At 40.7% G+C, this 16640-nt stretch overlaps 1 protein-coding gene across 4 annotated transcripts in view; it reads left to right on the top strand.

Annotated features, from left to right (window-relative positions):
* Positions 1-16415, top strand: part of HDHD2 (haloacid dehalogenase like hydrolase domain containing 2) — a 38572-nt gene extending 22157 nt beyond the window's left edge. For all 4 annotated transcript variants that reach the window (XM_057698813.1, XM_057698814.1, XM_057698816.1 and 1 more), the window contains exons 5-7: positions 8761-8977; positions 11007-11070; positions 15583-16415. In XM_057698813.1, coding sequence (XP_057554796.1) covers positions 8761-8977; positions 11007-11070; positions 15583-15686 — 385 coding nt within the window. In that variant the 3' untranslated portion in view covers positions 15687-16415. The remainder of the gene's footprint in view (positions 1-8760; positions 8978-11006; positions 11071-15582) is intronic.
* The last annotated feature ends 225 nt before the right edge of the window (positions 16416-16640 follow it).

Raw genomic sequence — 16640 nt, 5'->3', positions numbered from 1 at the left:
GTGCTCATCAGTTTGCTTTCTTCCCTAGAAGTAATATATAACTCATCAATATGAATACCTGTATCTCCAGTTCATTCATTTTCACAGCTGTAGTACTAGCTTGTAGCAAGGTCTTTTTTCATCTTCTGACCTGTTAGAAAAAAAAAAAGCTTGAGCATTTTAGTAATGGACCAATTTTTATCAAATTTGATGTTATCTATTAGGAGAAAGTCTACCTTGGCAAGCAGATCACTTAATCTAAATGAACTTAGTATTAACATGACTTAAAAATATCTAACCTCAAAAGTAATATGTCCTCACTGTGGAAATGTTCAAATGCTCAAAAAAGAAACATGAATAAACAAAATTATCTGTGATTCTCCACCTAAAAGAACTACAATTAACGTTTTAGCATATAGCTAGTTTGTTTCGATGCACATATGTATTTAGACAAAAATGAGAATGTATATATACTATGTGGTAACTTGCCTTTTAAAAACCCAGCATTATATTGTGCATGTTTTTCTATGTTCTTAAATATTCTTGTAAAACATATTTAATTCCCAGGGCATATTCCGCTTTAAAAAGTGCAATAAATTATGTAGGCATGTATTTCTGATTATTTCCAAGTTTTGTGAGTTAGTTTTTAAAAACACTTCTGAATATGTTTGTTAAGTAACATTTATGTTTCTGTAACATGTTTTTTTCAGAAGTACAGTTGCTGCATCAAAGGAATTTGGGGGAAAAACTGCATGGAATTGCTTAACTTAAGAATAGTTCACAGAAAAAAAATTTTTCTACATTAAGAGCAGCTGCTCTCCAGCTTCTAGAGAAGCTTATTAAAATGTTGTTACAACTGAAGATAAGTGACATCATAACTTTCATATTTAAATACAGAGATGGGGCTTCCTAGATGGCGCAGTGGTTAAGAATCCGCCTGCCAATGCAGGGGACACGGGTTCGATCCCTGCTCTGGGAAGATCCCACATGCCGCGGAGCAACTAAGCCTGTGTGCCACAACTATTGAGGCTGCGCTCTAGAGCCCGTGAGCCACAACTGTTGAGCCCATGTGCTGCAACTACTGAAGCCCACGCGCCTAGAGCCCGTGCTCCGCAACAAGAAAAGCCACGGCAATGAGAAGCCCACGCACCACAACAATGAGTAGCCCCCACTCACCGCAACTAAAAGAAAGCCCGCGCACAGCAACAAAGACCCAACACAGCCAATAAAATTAAAAAATAAATAAATAAATAAATAAATACAGAGATGAAGGCTGCTTAAGAATAATGTTTTGAAGTTTTGTTAATGACTTCTTTCCTATAATTATTACAAGGTATGAGAATATTCCAAAAGTCTTAGAGGTGTGCAGAAATTAGTTTCTTGTGTGTTTTGGGAAGAGATTCTTATCCCCATAAATGGTTTCTGTTGAATGTTGGATTGCTTTCTTTTCCCCTTCTCATTAAGAAAAAAATAAAAAGTTTAATTACTCTAAGATATTCAATTCCTTAGAAAGGGGAGAAGAGAAGGGGAGAAGAGAAGGGGAGGGAAAAAAATCAACAATAATGGCCTCAGTTACTGCATTTGTACAGCAACTCCTGAATCTTTTCTAAGAGCCCTGGGCATAAGGAATTCTAGAACAGTGTGGCAGCAGGGCTTAAATTAGAAATATTTCTGTGGGCTTTTTCCATTTTGAAAGGGCTGACTGCTATGCAGTCTTTTTAATTAAAGTCCAGGCTATAAAAATAAAACACTCTGGAGATGAGAAATTGTTGAAGACTTAAGAACTTGAGTTATTTAAAGCATTCTATTACTGTATGCAGGAGAACAACTTTATATGCCAATTTGAAGATCACAGAATACAGAATTGAGTTTAATATCAGTCACTACTTATTTTTTAATTAACTGGGGAGATTCTTTTATGATCAAGGCAACTCTTGCTACTACAAATAAAGCTTTAGGTGAATAAACCACATAAATATATTGTTATGATCTTTTAAAATTGATGTATAACATGTACAATAAGCTATACAGATTGTCAGTGCACAGCTCAATAAAAATTGACACATAGATATACCTGTGTAACCCCCACTCTGATCACAATCCAGAACATTTGCAGTGTCCTAGAAGGCTCCCTGTCCCAATCAATACCACCCCTTCCTCAAAGTAATCACCACTCTGACTTCTACCAATATTGCCAGTTTTGGTCTTCATATGAATGAAATCATACAGTTGTAGCTTTTTTTTTTTTTTTTGGTCTGTTTTTGAGATTTATCCAAATTGTTGCATGTAGCAGAACTTTATTTTGTTTGCTCTTTATTTTTGTTGTTGTGTAGTAGTCTGTTGTATGTTTATTCCACAATTTAATCAATTGTTAATGGATGTTTGGATTTTTCCAGTTTTGGCTCTTAAGAATAAAGCTGCTATGAACATTCTTCTGGGGACATATCCACTCATTTCTCTTGGGTCTGTATCTGGAAGTGAAATTAATGGATAATAGGATAAGTACTTGCTTCGCTTTAGTAAATATTGCCAAACAGTTATCCACAGTGACCGTGTGGAGTCATGTGTTCCCACCAGCTATAATGGAGAATTCCGATTGCTCCACATTCTCACCAGTCTCATTAGTCTGTGTCACTGTGGCTATAATTTCTGGTGTGTATAGTGGTATCTTATTGAGTTTCAATTTGTATTTCCCTGATGAGTGATATGGTTGAAGCCTCTTTTCATATACTTATTGGCCATTGGATAACTTCTTTTGTGATCTACTCATTCAAGTCTTTTATCGTTTCTGATTGGGTTATAGTTTTCTTAAGTGATTTGTTGGAGCTGTGTATGTGTTATATATTCAAGTCTTTGGTTGGATAGATGTACTGCAGATATCTTATCCTTGTCTGTAGTTTGACTTTTCATTCTTTTTTAAAAAATTTATTTATTTATTATTATTTTTATTTATTTATTTATTTATGGCTGCCTTGGGTCTTTGTTGCTGTGAGTGGGCTTTCTTTGCAGAGAGCGGTGGCTACTCTTCGTTGCGGTGCACAGGCTTCTCATTGCAGTGGCACTTCTCTTGTTGCAGAGCACAGAGTGCAGGCTCTTGGTCTGCAGGCTTCAATAGTTGTGGCACTTGGGCTCAGTAGTTGTGGCTTGAGGGCTCTAGAGCACAGGCTCAGAAGTTGTGGCACACAGGCTTAGTTGCTCTGCGGCATGTTGGATCTTCCTGGACCAGGGCTTGAACCCGAGTCCCCTGCATTGGCAGGTGGATTCTTAACTGCTGCACCACCAGGGAAGTCTCTTCATTCTTTTAACAGTATGAGAACATGAAGTTTTTAATTTTGATGGAGTCCAACTTGTCAGTATTTTCTTCTGTTAGGCTTAAGAAACTTTTGCCCACCTCAGGGTTATGAAGATATTCTCCTGTATTTTCTTCTGCAAGCTTTATTGTTCTACCTTGAGCAGTTAGGTCTAGAGCCTATTTTGGAATAATTAATTAATTGTGTGAAGTAAATTTCATTTTTTGCTTTACAAATATCCAGTTGTTTCTGCAACCTGTATTGCGTAGATCCGTTCTTTCAAAAGCCTCACAGAATTGCAGTGAGGCTTTGACATAAATCAAGTGACTATATAGGTGTGGCTCTTTTCTAGATTTTTTATCTATACTGTACAATTCCACACTGCCGTAAATACTGTAGCTTCATAATAAATCTTAATATCTGGTAGTATACATTCTTCAACTTAATCCTTTTTAAGATTCTACATCATTTGCATATACATTTTGGAATCAACTTGTCAATTTCTGCAAAAAAAAATCTCACTAGGAGTTTGGTGTTTTATTAAATCTATGGATTTGGGTAAAATTTACTGAACAGCAGTTGTTTGCAGTTTTTAGAATAAAGGTTTTGGATATTTTGTTAAAATTAATCCTTGTGTTTCATGTTTGATGTGATTGTAAGTGATGTTTTGTTAAATTTCATTTTTAATTGCTTGTTAATACATAGAAATATAATTGAGATTTTGTATGTTAACCTTGTATTCAGTGACCTTCTTACATTCACTTGCTAATTCTGATAATTTATTTGTAGAATCTTTTGGATTGTATTTTCTACATAGACAATTGTGTCAACCACAAATAATGACAGTTTTACTTCTCCCCTACCAATCTTTGTATTTTCATTTCTTTTTCTTGCTTTATGACACTCTCTGGGACCCCAACTACAATATCAAATAGAAGTGGTGATAGCAGGTAGCCTACTATTAATGAGAAAATTGCTGTGTCAATATGACATTGGAGATATTCTGGGGGCTTCAATTAATTAAGTGTTGATGGGATTTTCTCATGATATATTTCGTGATATATTGCTGTTGTTTTTATTTGAACTTTTGGTAGTTTGTGTTTGTCAGATTGATAGGTATTAGTTTTAAATGTATTGAATGTCAAGATTTTGGCATCATCTAGTTCCGTTGTTCTCAACTGGGGACATCTTTGCTCCCCAGGGCACATTTGGCAGTGTCTGGAGACATTTTTGGTCGTCATAACCCAGGTAATAAGAGTGCTTCTGGCGTCTAGGGGTAGTGGCCATGGATGCTGCTAAACATCCCAGAGGGTATAGGACAGAACCCCCCACAATAAAGCATTTTGCAGTAAAAAAAATGTCAGAAGTCTTCAGGGTGAAAAGACCTGATCTGATTCAATTCCTTATTTTTTTTAAAAGTTTTTTTTTTTTTTAATTTATTTTATTTATTTATTTATTGGCTGTGTTGTGTCTTTGTTGCTGCTTGCAGGCTTTCTCTAGTTGCGGCGAACGGGAGCTACTCTTCATTTCGATGCATGGGCTCCTCATTGCAGTGTGTTTTGTTGTGGAGCACGGGCTCTAGGCAAGTGGGCTTCAGTTGTTGTGGCACACGGGCTCAATAATTGTGGCTCACAGGCTCTAGAGTGCAGGCTCAATAGTTGTGGTGCGTGGGCTTAGTTGCTCCACGGCATGTGGGATCTTCCTGGAGCAGGGATGGATCGAACCCTTGTCGCCTGCATTGGCAGGCGGATTCTTAACCACTGCGCCACCTAGGAAGCCCAGTTCCTTCATTTGATAAGAAACCGAGGCCCACAAATGTGAAGTGATTTGCTGTTACCTATTTTAAGTACCGCAGACCTATACTTCCTATATTTATGAGTAAAAATAATTGTCATTACTGTCAAACAGATACTATGAAAGAGTTTGTGTATATCATCTCTATTCCCCAAGAAGGCAAGCATTATTTCTCATTTTATAGATCAGGACACTGCTGCAGACAGTGCTTCATCCATTAATTAATTTATTCAATAAATATTCAGTGGAAGGTACAGGAGTTTGTTTTGTCTTATTTTTGGAAGCGAGACATACAATGATGAGTGAAACTGAAGGCATGGTGGAGATCACATGCGAGTGAGGGAGACAGACCACAGCTGAGTAAGGGTTATAAAGTATGGGAAGTGATATGAAGGGAGAAGGGGAAGAAATAGAGATGAAATGTGAGGAGGAAGTCCACTCTGCAGGGAGGTTGGGAATGGCTTCTTTGATGTGCTAACATTCAAGCTGAGACCTGACACATGAGCAGAAGACAAGATGATAGCCATGTGCAAAGTATGGGGCACCTGTTTCAGGAGGAGGGAACACCATGCACAAGGGCTGAAGTAGGAAATAGTTTGACCTTTTTGGTACACAGTCAGCGATAGGGAAGGTGACTTGAGATTGGAGATATAGACAGTGGCCAGATAAGGCCAGGCCTTACAGTCTGAAGTAAGGACTTTGGATTTTATACTCTTTGCAATGAGAGGTTATTGAAAGGCTTTAAGCAAGGGAGGGACATGATCCCATCTGTACTTTAAAAAATCCCGCCATTACCTGTACGATGGGTTGGAATAACAGGGCAAGAGTAGAAAGCAGCAAGACGAGTTAAGACTATTGCAGAGATTCAGCAGTGGGAGTAAGACCGTTTTGAGATTTTTTTTTTTTAATATTTATTTTTATTTGGTTGTGCCAGGTCTTAGTTGTGACAAGCAAGCTCCTTAGTTGAGGCACACAGGCTCCTTATTGCGGCATGTGAACTCTTAGTTGCAGCATGTGGGACCTAGTTCCCTGAGCAGAGATCGAACCCGGGCCCCCTGCATTGGGAGCACGGAGTCTTAACCACTGCACCGCCAGGGAAGTCCCTCAGCTATTTTTATTTTTGTTTTGGACTTGGAAGTTACTGGATTTGCTCATAATAGGGATGTGGAAGGGTGAAGGAAAGTGAGAAGTCAGGGATCACTGCTAGGTTTCTGGCTTAAGCAATGGGGCATATTTACTGAGTTGGTAACGATTGGGGGAGGGTCGTTTTGGGGAGTGAGAAGAAAAGGACTCACTAGTTTCATGTGGGGCATATGGGAGGTTTCTGACAGTTACTTAAACTGCCGTGTAATTGCATTTCCACTTGCTCCATCTTCAGCAGAAATGGTGAAAAGTTGATCATGTTTTTTAAAAAAGTGAGTTTCTTTGTAAGAGTGCTAGATTGGTTTTCTGGAGTTCTGGGTTCCTCCTTGGGCTTGGCCGACATCGCCTGGTGATCTTCTCATCTGTAAAATGGGGCGTGTTGGACTTGGTGCTCCTTATGGCCCCTTTCAGTAACGTGCTGTGGCTCTGAATTTGTCATCCCCTTAGCTTTTCTTTCATTGCTCTGCCTAACATTTTTATAATGTGGCCCTGCTCCCTGGCTAGAACTTTTAATAGTTTTTTTCCTTTGCCAACATGGAGTTTATAGCGAAGGATTTTTGCATCAGGCCTTCTTTATGCCTTTTTTTTTCTTGTTTCTTGCATCTCAATGGGCTTATAGTTAAATAGACAGAAAATTCTCAGATTTCTTGCCACTACATTACTTCTAGTAACAAAACCACCGGACGTTTTTTGCCCTGTCTAGGAAGTGTGAAAACACTCCCAAGTATTGGGGTGTCTATTTTCTTATATTTTTGAAAATGTTTATTAAAAAAACTTTTAATCTGTGTCCTAGAAAATATTTACCTTTCAATCTACCTTGAAAATGCTTTGGCTCTTCAAAGATTCAGTAAAGCTTATGCTGTACAGAGGAGGAGGACAGAAGCAGGAACCACTTCCTTGAGAGATGCCTGTTTTCTCCAGGCTTGTGTAGAACCAGTTCCCATTTAGAGAAATGTAGAGGAACCCACAGTTTCAGCCCTTCCAGGGAAGGCACTAAAGCACTGCCTGGGAATTAAGTACACACATCAATCAAGCTGATAAGTCTTATCCCCAGTTAATATATAATAAAATATTAACAAAGCTAAATCAAATGAGTTTTTAGTTTAGCTGTGTAAGTGGAAAGCAATTTTGAGGTCTGTTGCATAAAGAATTCCAGTTCCGTGGTAGAGTAGCAAATAAATGGGATTGGGGGCAGGGTGACAAGTGGAGAGATAGATAAATCTTCCATTATTATCTCATTGCTATCAGCTGTGGTTCTTTAAGGCCAACATAGTGGCCTTATCAGGTTTCCTAACAGTTGGATTTTAAGATCTGCTTTAAGAAATAAATTTGTATTAATATTAGTGAATAAATCTGAAGGATCTGTCCTGTGCTGTGAGCAATTCGTAGTAACTAACAGTAAGGCCATGTAATAGTCCAGCATTGGTTTTTACTTAATAAAATATTTAATCATAAATGTCTGAATCCTGCATCTCCCACAGGAAGGCATTTCCAAGCCCACTGACAAGAATAATTTAGCAGTTTCATAGTTGAGCGCTTAATTACTCATAATTGTGAAGGGTAAGATGTGATGAATTCTTCCTCGATGGACATACTAAATATTTTAACTAAGTAGATGACTTCAAGTAAATTAAGCTAGTGAGGTCATTTATTACATTGGTTAAAAGCCGTTTAAGAAGAATATCATGTCCTGCATTCGATTAGATGATAATATGTGTGTGACTCTCTCTGCTGCGACTGTTGGGATGGATGGCAGATGTTTTTGGTTGGGGGTGGGTGGGTTTTTTGGATTTGTTTTATGTTTGCCTGAGTCACTAATGAGGATCCTTGACTATATGTAGAGTTTGGTTCTCTAACGAGAACACTCTTTATGACCTTTTGGTTGGTAGGAGAGTATTTGTTCTGCATCAGGAAGAAGAAAGGGACGTGACAGTATAGGCTCTCCCTTAAGCCTTATTGCTGTGTCCTTTAGGGAAGACGGCCTGATTTGCAAAGTAACGTAAGAAGCAGTCAAAAGATAAAATGAAGAGGGAAAGATACAAGCAGAAAGTATTTGTAAAATTCTCTATGAAATTTCCAAATTAGAATCTTATATTTTGGAGGAAAGAGGAAGCCAGGTATTTTAGGAGTTAGCCGAACATGTCACTGCAGCAGCAGTTGAATCATACTGTAAAAGGCTCAGGAGCCTCCTGCCTACCATTTAGGGAGGTTGAAACAACTTGTCTCATTAAGTTAAGCTTCTTCCCTCGAGTGTCTTATTTAGCTTTACTTCCCTTAATTCTCTTTCCCTGGTGATTGGAGTAAAGTGTCTGAAACCACTAAAGGTAAAAGGTTGAAGCAATCCCAAATTTAATAATCTATCACCTTTCTTTAGTGTATCTGAGTGTAATTCCCAGCAGTTCCTAGCGAATTCATTAGAAACAGCGTCATTAAAAGTTAATAAGAAACTATTTGTTTCTGTGAGTGTGAATAAAACCACTTTGTATGTCTGACATTCTTTTCCAGTCATACAAGCCTTGCTTTTAGCCAATTTTCATTTTCTCTGTCTCTCTAGGTTACTCCTGGATGGAGCGCCTCTGATAGCAATCCACAAAGCCAGGTATTACAAGAGGAAAGATGGCTTAGCCCTGGGGCCTGGACCATTTGTGACTGCTTTAGAGTATGCTACAGGCACCAAGGCCACCGTCGTGGGGAAACCAGAGAAAACGTTCTTTTTGGAGGCATTGCGGGGCACTGGCTGTGAACCTGAGGAGGCCGTCATGATTGGAGATGTAAGTAGAAGAGCCCTGGAAATACCCTGGGCTCACCTGTCATGCTGGGAAGAGCCAACTACAAAGCACTGCTTTGAAACACAAGAAGATTCTGTTATTGACATCAGATGATAATAAGAGGCTACCTGTAAAACAGGCTTTCCGGTAGTTGTTTACCGGTATTCTAAAGAACTGAAATGTTGATTATTTCTGACATTCTTCATAGTGTGATGAAATATATACAGTTCAAAAGACCATCAAATGCAAGGCAATTAAATGCTTTATTTGTCTTTTTGAAGAAAACTTCTACATAGATTTAGGGTTTTTTTTTTTTTTTTACTATTCCTTAATGTAGAGAACACCTGTACCTAAAGAATTCTCCCGTTATTGATTTTTTTGCTAGTATATGCTTTATGGAAGAACTTCCTAGTCAGTGTGCCACAAATAGCTAAAGATATCGATTGCCTCAGGCCTCTGAATGGCAGGGCTGAACCTGGACGATCAGAGGCCCTAGCCAGTGACCTCTGGCTGTGAGCACCTTGTTAGTTGGCCCCAGTGTACTGGGAAAACATCATTTTCTATGTGTGCCATGAGGGGAAAGTGCTAGAAAGCACACTGCCTTGTAAGTAGGGGACAAAGATTATATTTCAATTTTAAATAATAATGCATTTGGCCAGAAGGGACCATCGAGATTGTCTGGTCCAAACCTCCTCATTTTATAAACTGAGAAACTAAAGCCCAGAGAGGTAAACCTCCATGCTGGAATACCCACACACAGCTGGGAGTGGAACTTGAGGCCCTGGACTCCCTCCAGAACAGACTAGCTCTCTTGCTGTCTCAGTTTGTGCTGGGGCACATGGAGCACAGTCCTGATTTCCTCTCCACTGCTATATCCTTGCACCTAAAACCCAATAGGATAATCCCTGGACTCAATACTGTTTTGAAAAACCATCTTTTCAGTAACACCTTTTCCCCTTGGCATGCCTTTAGCTGACTCTCCTAGGCAAATGTGTGTTTGAGAAAGTGGTTATCTTAGTCTGGAGACTTCAGGAGTCTTTGTCCCTGGAGATACTGGTATTGGGACAGGATGGAAGGTGGGCAGGGCACGCAATAGCAGTGTTCAGCTACACAGAGGGTTGTTACCCAAGAGAGTGGTAGTTTTTCCCTCCCTTTCCTTGTCTGCTTTTTCCCACCTCCCTTCTTCCCTCTCTCCCATCTGCCCTGCTTTCAACAAGGCAAGTTTGGATGCAACAGAAAAGCTTTTATGTTGACTTGGAATGAAGATTTTGACATTGTAAGACTCATTTTTGAGGACTGTTGCTGAATAATATGAATGATTTTTAAGGAAAAACCTTTTCTTTGGGAGTGATCTGAATGAATCCTGCTTATAGACATGAGTTGGCAGGATTGATTTTATTGATGTTTCTTCCAGTTCTTGGATTTTTATTGCTTTGTATTTGTCATCACAATTAGCCAACCGCTATCTTGAGTAAGAATTGGAAAACAAGAGGTTCCCTTTCAAACCGATCTATTATTCCTAAGTGTGAAGTGAATATCAGACAGTCTCAGAATCTGTTTAAGTATACTGATCTGACTTGATTCCACCTGTCAGGGATGATTGGATGGAAAGCAAGGATAATATATTACATGCAGCACAAGAGCTGTCTTCTGAACCTAGTTCATTCACTGTCCTGCAGTTGGATCCTTTACCTTAAACGCTGCCAAATAATAGAATACTTTTCCCCGTGATGTGTTTTAAAAGGAAATAGATGTACATGTGGCCAAACATGAAGCACCGTAACTGTGCTTTTTATGTTTGGTTACTAGGATTGAAACTCTGTTTTTATACCTCTACCTCTGTCACTCTTCCCTTTTCAAGTGGTATGCTCCATCAGACATGGGTTTATCCTTTTTCACACGTCCCCCTCTTTCATTTTAAGAAAAAGCATGGGATTACAGTTGGCCATCCTGGCCTAATAAGTCAACTGGCAGGTTTTGTTGGTAAGCTCAGTGAAGACACTGGACTCAATGCTTCATTATGCTTTTCTAGGATTGCCGGGATGATGTTGGTGGGGCTCAGGATGTCGGCATGCTGGGCATCTTAGTCAAAACTGGTATGTATCTTCTGCATAAGCTTCCTTTAAAACAGAATGGTAGAACTCACAGTTGCTTAAAGAACAGTCTTTGAGGAAATGGCAAAGGCCACTGGGCACTTTAATTCTCTTTCTGCCACAAAGCAAAAATAACATGGGCTTAGGATTGCAGGGAAAAAGGATAATGTGAGAGGGCCCATGCTGTGCAAAGCTAGGAAGAGCAGATCAGGGTTCAGAGGTGTTGTAACACCTCCCCCGAGATAAATAACCATACACAATGGACAATTAGCATTTATACGATTTTCTGGATGTACAGGTCACCAACTGATCAAAAGACCATTGATTGTAGGGGGCCCTATAAAAATATGTTTTCTTTTTGCACCAGCTATAAGATAATGAAGTTGATCTCTTTAGGAACTAGCTAGCTAAGGGATCTGATACTTTGTGTTGTTTACATTTTTTTTTTAAACACACAAAAAACTTTTGTCTTTTCACTTACTGTTTTAGTAACAATTTCCTGTACCAAAATTAGATTAACTGGGTGCAGTCCCTCAAATAAATTTAAGGAAAGGGAAAGAACTTACTGGGGAAGACTCAGCTCATGCGGTATCATGGCAACAGTGGACCATCTAGGTGTTCTGGGTCTTGGTCTCAGCTCTACACTGACTGTGAGACTCTGGGCTAGGCCCTTCACCTATTTGGGCCGGTTTATGGATGATGGGGCTGGACTGGTCCCTTCTAGCTCTCACAGTATATAAGTATAAAACTATGTCGTTTTCCTACGTGGAGTGCGATTAATAAAGTCCTTTCAAGGTAAGGAAAGAATAGGCGTGAGAGCTGTGTGTGGGGTTGTGTGCTGTTGCACTGGAAACTTGATGCACCTTTCTAGATAAAATGAAAAGGTCTCCCCCGCACCAGCTGGCACCTGCTGAGCTTAGAACTAATAGCATGTGTTGAGGATGATAGCCAGGAGTCTGGTCCAAGAATTGTCATGGGGCTGTTATCAATTAAATAGCAGATAAGTGGTTCCATAGATGGCTCCGTGAGTTCATACGCCTGACTTCATATAGGCTGTTCAGAAAAGGGAAGATTTAAACACAAAGTCACAGAAGGGCTGCCACTGGGAAATTTTCTTAGAAAAAAATATATTTACTCATGATTGTAATGTTTGTCCAAGAAAATGTGGTTGCATAAAAGCTCTTTTGAATTTAAAAACAGAAACAAAACATAGATGCTGCTACAACTGAATAAGAAGTATTTGCCAGGCCTGTGTGAATAAAGAGTGGGAACAGTCTTCTCATGCTGGGGGTCTGGGGTGAACCGTTGGGGCCTTGCAGATGGTGGCTCCAGTCACTCTAGAATTAATAGTGTTATTTTTTCACATTTCTCATTCAAAATTATCACCACCTTCCCAGGAACATTACTACCCTTTGATGGAAGCAAAAAAGAGGACATATGGAGTCAGGAAAAATAGCCACACTCATCATCCTCCCCTGTATCTGAATTTTCAGACTTGTCATTCATCATTTTATGCTCTGGTCACTGAGGAAATTCTCAGATAATTGTTTTTCCTCTTGTGTATTGTTCCCATGAACATTTCCTTTCTTTAGCTCATATAATTAAGGATTTACACCAAGTATGAAAACTGGTCCCATGCCAGTGTCTTGGAGGCCCAGCTCCCCCGGCTGGTCTCCCTTGGCTCTGTCTTCTTTTCTGGCTCTCAGGTAGTTGTGGTCAGCCTATTACAAAGGCATCCAGTTAGTCTCAGAGAAGCCAGCAGCTCCACACAATCAAATCTAAAATGTCTAACTTAGTAACGTAGCTAAGTCCGACTCATGAAAACAGGCCCATTTGTACTGTTCATCCTTGGTCAGAGGAAAATCCCAAGTAAGCCCACTATTCTGAAAGCGTACAGAGCAGCTGGCTCCACTGATGAGTTTGAACTCAGTGCAGTGGACAAGGGCTAAGTTTCCCAGTGTTGAAAATTACCGTAGAGATTTTAAATTATTCAGTGATAGTCTTGAGCAATTTTGTTTCTCAGTAACACATGATAGATGCTCACTATATATTTGCTCCATGATTTGTTAATAAAACTTTTGACCAGCCCTAACCAGAATCTGTTTCTGTTTAGCATGTAAAACAATCACCTAGAAAAGATGAGATCACCCCTTGTCCAGTGTTGTCAACACAGCTTCATGCATTCTCCCTCTGTTCACCATTTATTCGTCCAGAAAAGTACAGACTGCCACCCTGAGTCAGGCCTGAGTGATGGTGGCCTGCTTCATTCACTCAGCCAACATTGTTGAGGACCTACCACATGCCAGACACAATGCACATTGCCAGAATTATCACACATACATGAGCCACTGTGTCAATCTGTACTTTGTAGAAATCCCACTTGCAGGCCACACTGAGCAAAAGCATTCTGCAAGCTCTTCTCTCCGTGGCTAAAGAACCTGACTTTCACACATTTGCCCTTAGACCACTGGATCCAAGAAGTGGGTGGTATAGCAAAATTTGTCATTAACTTATGAGACCAAGCAGAAAGCTTGCAAAGGAGTTTATACTCAATGGGATCTAACCTTGAGAAAACACTAGCAGTAGAGTTTGCTGTGTGGACCATACTGTGGACAGGTGCCTTGAAGACACTAAGGTAAGTTACCTTTGTATGTTAGATGCTGGCTCCTTTCCTGTAGGAGTTCATAGTCAGCAAGGCAGGACAGGAAGCATCTTCACCACCACAGTGCCAAGGTGTGGAAGGGGGTTTTCAGGCTTGGTGTGTGCTGGACAAAGCCTCTTAAAGAGGTAGTTGTAGAAAACAGAAGGGATTGTAGAAAATGGTGGGTCTGTTGTTGGGGAACCTAGATTTAGGCAGAGAATACTGGAAAATGCAGAAGAATAAATAGCAGAGATCACAGAAAAGGGGATGAGAGAGCAAGGAGAAAGAGCAAGTGCAGAGGCAGCGCTGAGGCGACAGGGCAGTTGGCCTTGTTCCCCAAGGCCTCGGCTGAAGCACTCTTCCTTCCTCCCTTTCTTCCTTCCGTCAGTCTTTTAAAAAATGCTGTAGGATGCTCACCATGGGCTGGTCATTATGTCAGGTGCTGGGAATACGTTAGGGAACATAACAGACATAGGCCCTGCTCTCAGAGAACATATAGGCTTAGATGTGAGACAAGCGTTCAACAAATAAATATGTGATCACGAATTGTTACAAATATTGTGGAGACAAAGAACAGGGTACTGAGAGAGAGAATAACAGGGAGGGGATCTCATTTAGATGGGAAGGTGGGACGCACCCAAAGCCTGAAGGAGGTTGTCGGTTGAGAAGAATATTCCAGGCAAAGGGAGGGGCTGGCATGTCCAGCACAGGACTGCAGCAGGCGAGGGTAGCACATGCTAAGGTGAAGTGTGCTGGGCCTGAGGACCGAGGGCCTGGTAGGCAACAACAGAGATTTGGGGTTCTTTCTGAAGGGCACTGGGGTGAATTAAGGGTGTTTAAATAGGGGTCATGCATGGTCTGATTTACATTTTTTTTTAATTTAATTAATTAATTTATGGCTGCTTTGGGTCTTCCTTGCTGCACATGGGGTTTCTTTAGTTGTAGTGAGCAGTGGCTACTCTGTTGCAGTGTGCAGGCTTCTCATTGCCTTGGCTTCTCTTGTTGTGGAGCACAGGCTCTGTGTGCGCGGGCTTCAGTAGTTGCAGCACATGGGCTCAGTAGTTGTGGCACTCAGGCCCTAGAGTGCACGGGCTTCAGTAGTTGTGGCGCACGGGCTTAGTTGCTCCGCAAGATGTGGGATCTTCCTGGACCAGGGATTGAATGCGTGTCCCCTGCATTAGCAGGCAGATTTTTAACGACTGTGCCACCAGGGAAGTCCCTGATTTACATTTGTAAGAGCTCTGTGACCCTGTGGTTGACCAGTCTGCTGTGCTGGGCTGTTCAGTGCGGGTCTTGAATTCCAGAGTCCAGGGAGAGGGGAGAGTTAGGCAGCGGGCCTGCCTCTTGGTGCCCTGCCAGCCCACCTGTCCTGCCAGCCCACCTGTGAGCACCGTGGGCGTCCATCTCTCCTTCCCTCGCACCCCTGGGCGTTCTCATTTGCCCTCTCAAAGGTTTCCTGTCTGGCAGCTCATGCTGTTTCCAGTCACCCTCTGACAAGGCTTCTGTCCCGTGGGGTCTGGGCTTTCATTTAAAAGCATTGATTTAATCACCATCCCTATCTTGAGAGCTGGTGGGAGAAGAAAATGATTTCACCAGCTGAGAAGATTCAAAGGCACCCTTAGCCGTCAGGTGACCTAGTACCTGTGACTGTCCATTGTGAAAGATCAGAGGGCCTGAGAAATGCTGAATCTGAGATTGCTTTGAATTGCCTCATGGCATCCTGAAGCCTGGATAAAAGGTGCCTTGGGACCTATGGAGCCCCTGACTCTCTCGTCATTGTAAGGGTGGTCTCTAGTGGCCCAGGTACTCATGGGGTGTGATTAATCTGGCGTTCTAGCAGTTGCCTTTGTTCACCGGCTTTACTTTCATTTTAGGGAAATATCGAGCAGCAGACGAAGAAAAAATTAATCCAGCTCCTTACTTAACTTGTGAGAGCTTCCCTCATGCCGTGGACCACATTCTGCAGCATCTACTGTGAACCATTATGTGAATCAGAAGCAACTTGAAATGCAGCTTTTCATCATCTGGAATGAATCCCTCAACAACTCAGTGCCAGCATGGACAGACAGAGACCACTCAGCCGCTGGTCACCATTTAACCCTCTTTTATTGTGCAGTAATTAGAAAGAAAGGTATTGAATTGCAGCCAGCCACTAAGCCTGGCTAATCCCTTTTGTTTTATTTTGTAAAAGAAGATGAGGTCGAAAGGAAGGGAAAGCTGAGATTTTGTGCCATTCCTTTTAAAATATTCATCAAGTTAGCGGAGCTGGCGGAAGAGTCTGTTGCAGGGAGCCTTGTTCTCTACTGTCTCCTCCCTGGTAAATTGGAGGGGTTCAGACTGCATAAAGTTGGTGTTTTTTATTGAAGGGTGCTTTGGGCTGTGGGTTTAATATTGAGTTCAGCTATGAAATCCGTCTGAAGTGCCTCGTGGAGTACAGGACAGAAGAAGCAAAATAAATTGCCCTTTAGCCCAAGTGATGGAGTGAATTTGCTTTAACGGATGCTGAAAACTAGATTAGCTACTGTATTATTTCCAGCATGGGTGACTTCTTTTTCTCTTCATTAGCGAGAGATGACTAATTTAAATTTAGAACCTGATTTTAATTTAAAATAATATTTCCATTAATAACCTATTCATTGCAGATACCTATTATACTGTGTAACAGTTGTTTTGGAAATTTTATGTAAAATTAAAACTATCAGTATTTTACAGATGTTTTAATTAGACATTGTTATTAACAGAAACAGTGCAGAAACTAAAATCAAGCCTTTAATGTCTTATAGACCATGCATTTTTGAGGTTAGTGTCCACCCGGGTCCTATTAACTGTACATTTGCAAGATTTCATTATTTTTGCCTCTGACACTATGGGAAAAATCTTTCAGAAGCTATTGGGACAGATTCAAGCTTTTATGTACTTGGTTACTATGGCT

This window comes from Hippopotamus amphibius, chromosome 11 (assembly GCF_030028045.1).
Source record: "Hippopotamus amphibius kiboko isolate mHipAmp2 chromosome 11, mHipAmp2.hap2, whole genome shotgun sequence".
NCBI lineage: Eukaryota > Metazoa > Chordata > Mammalia > Artiodactyla > Hippopotamidae > Hippopotamus > Hippopotamus amphibius.
This window is presented reverse-complemented; position numbering and strand designations above follow the sequence as displayed.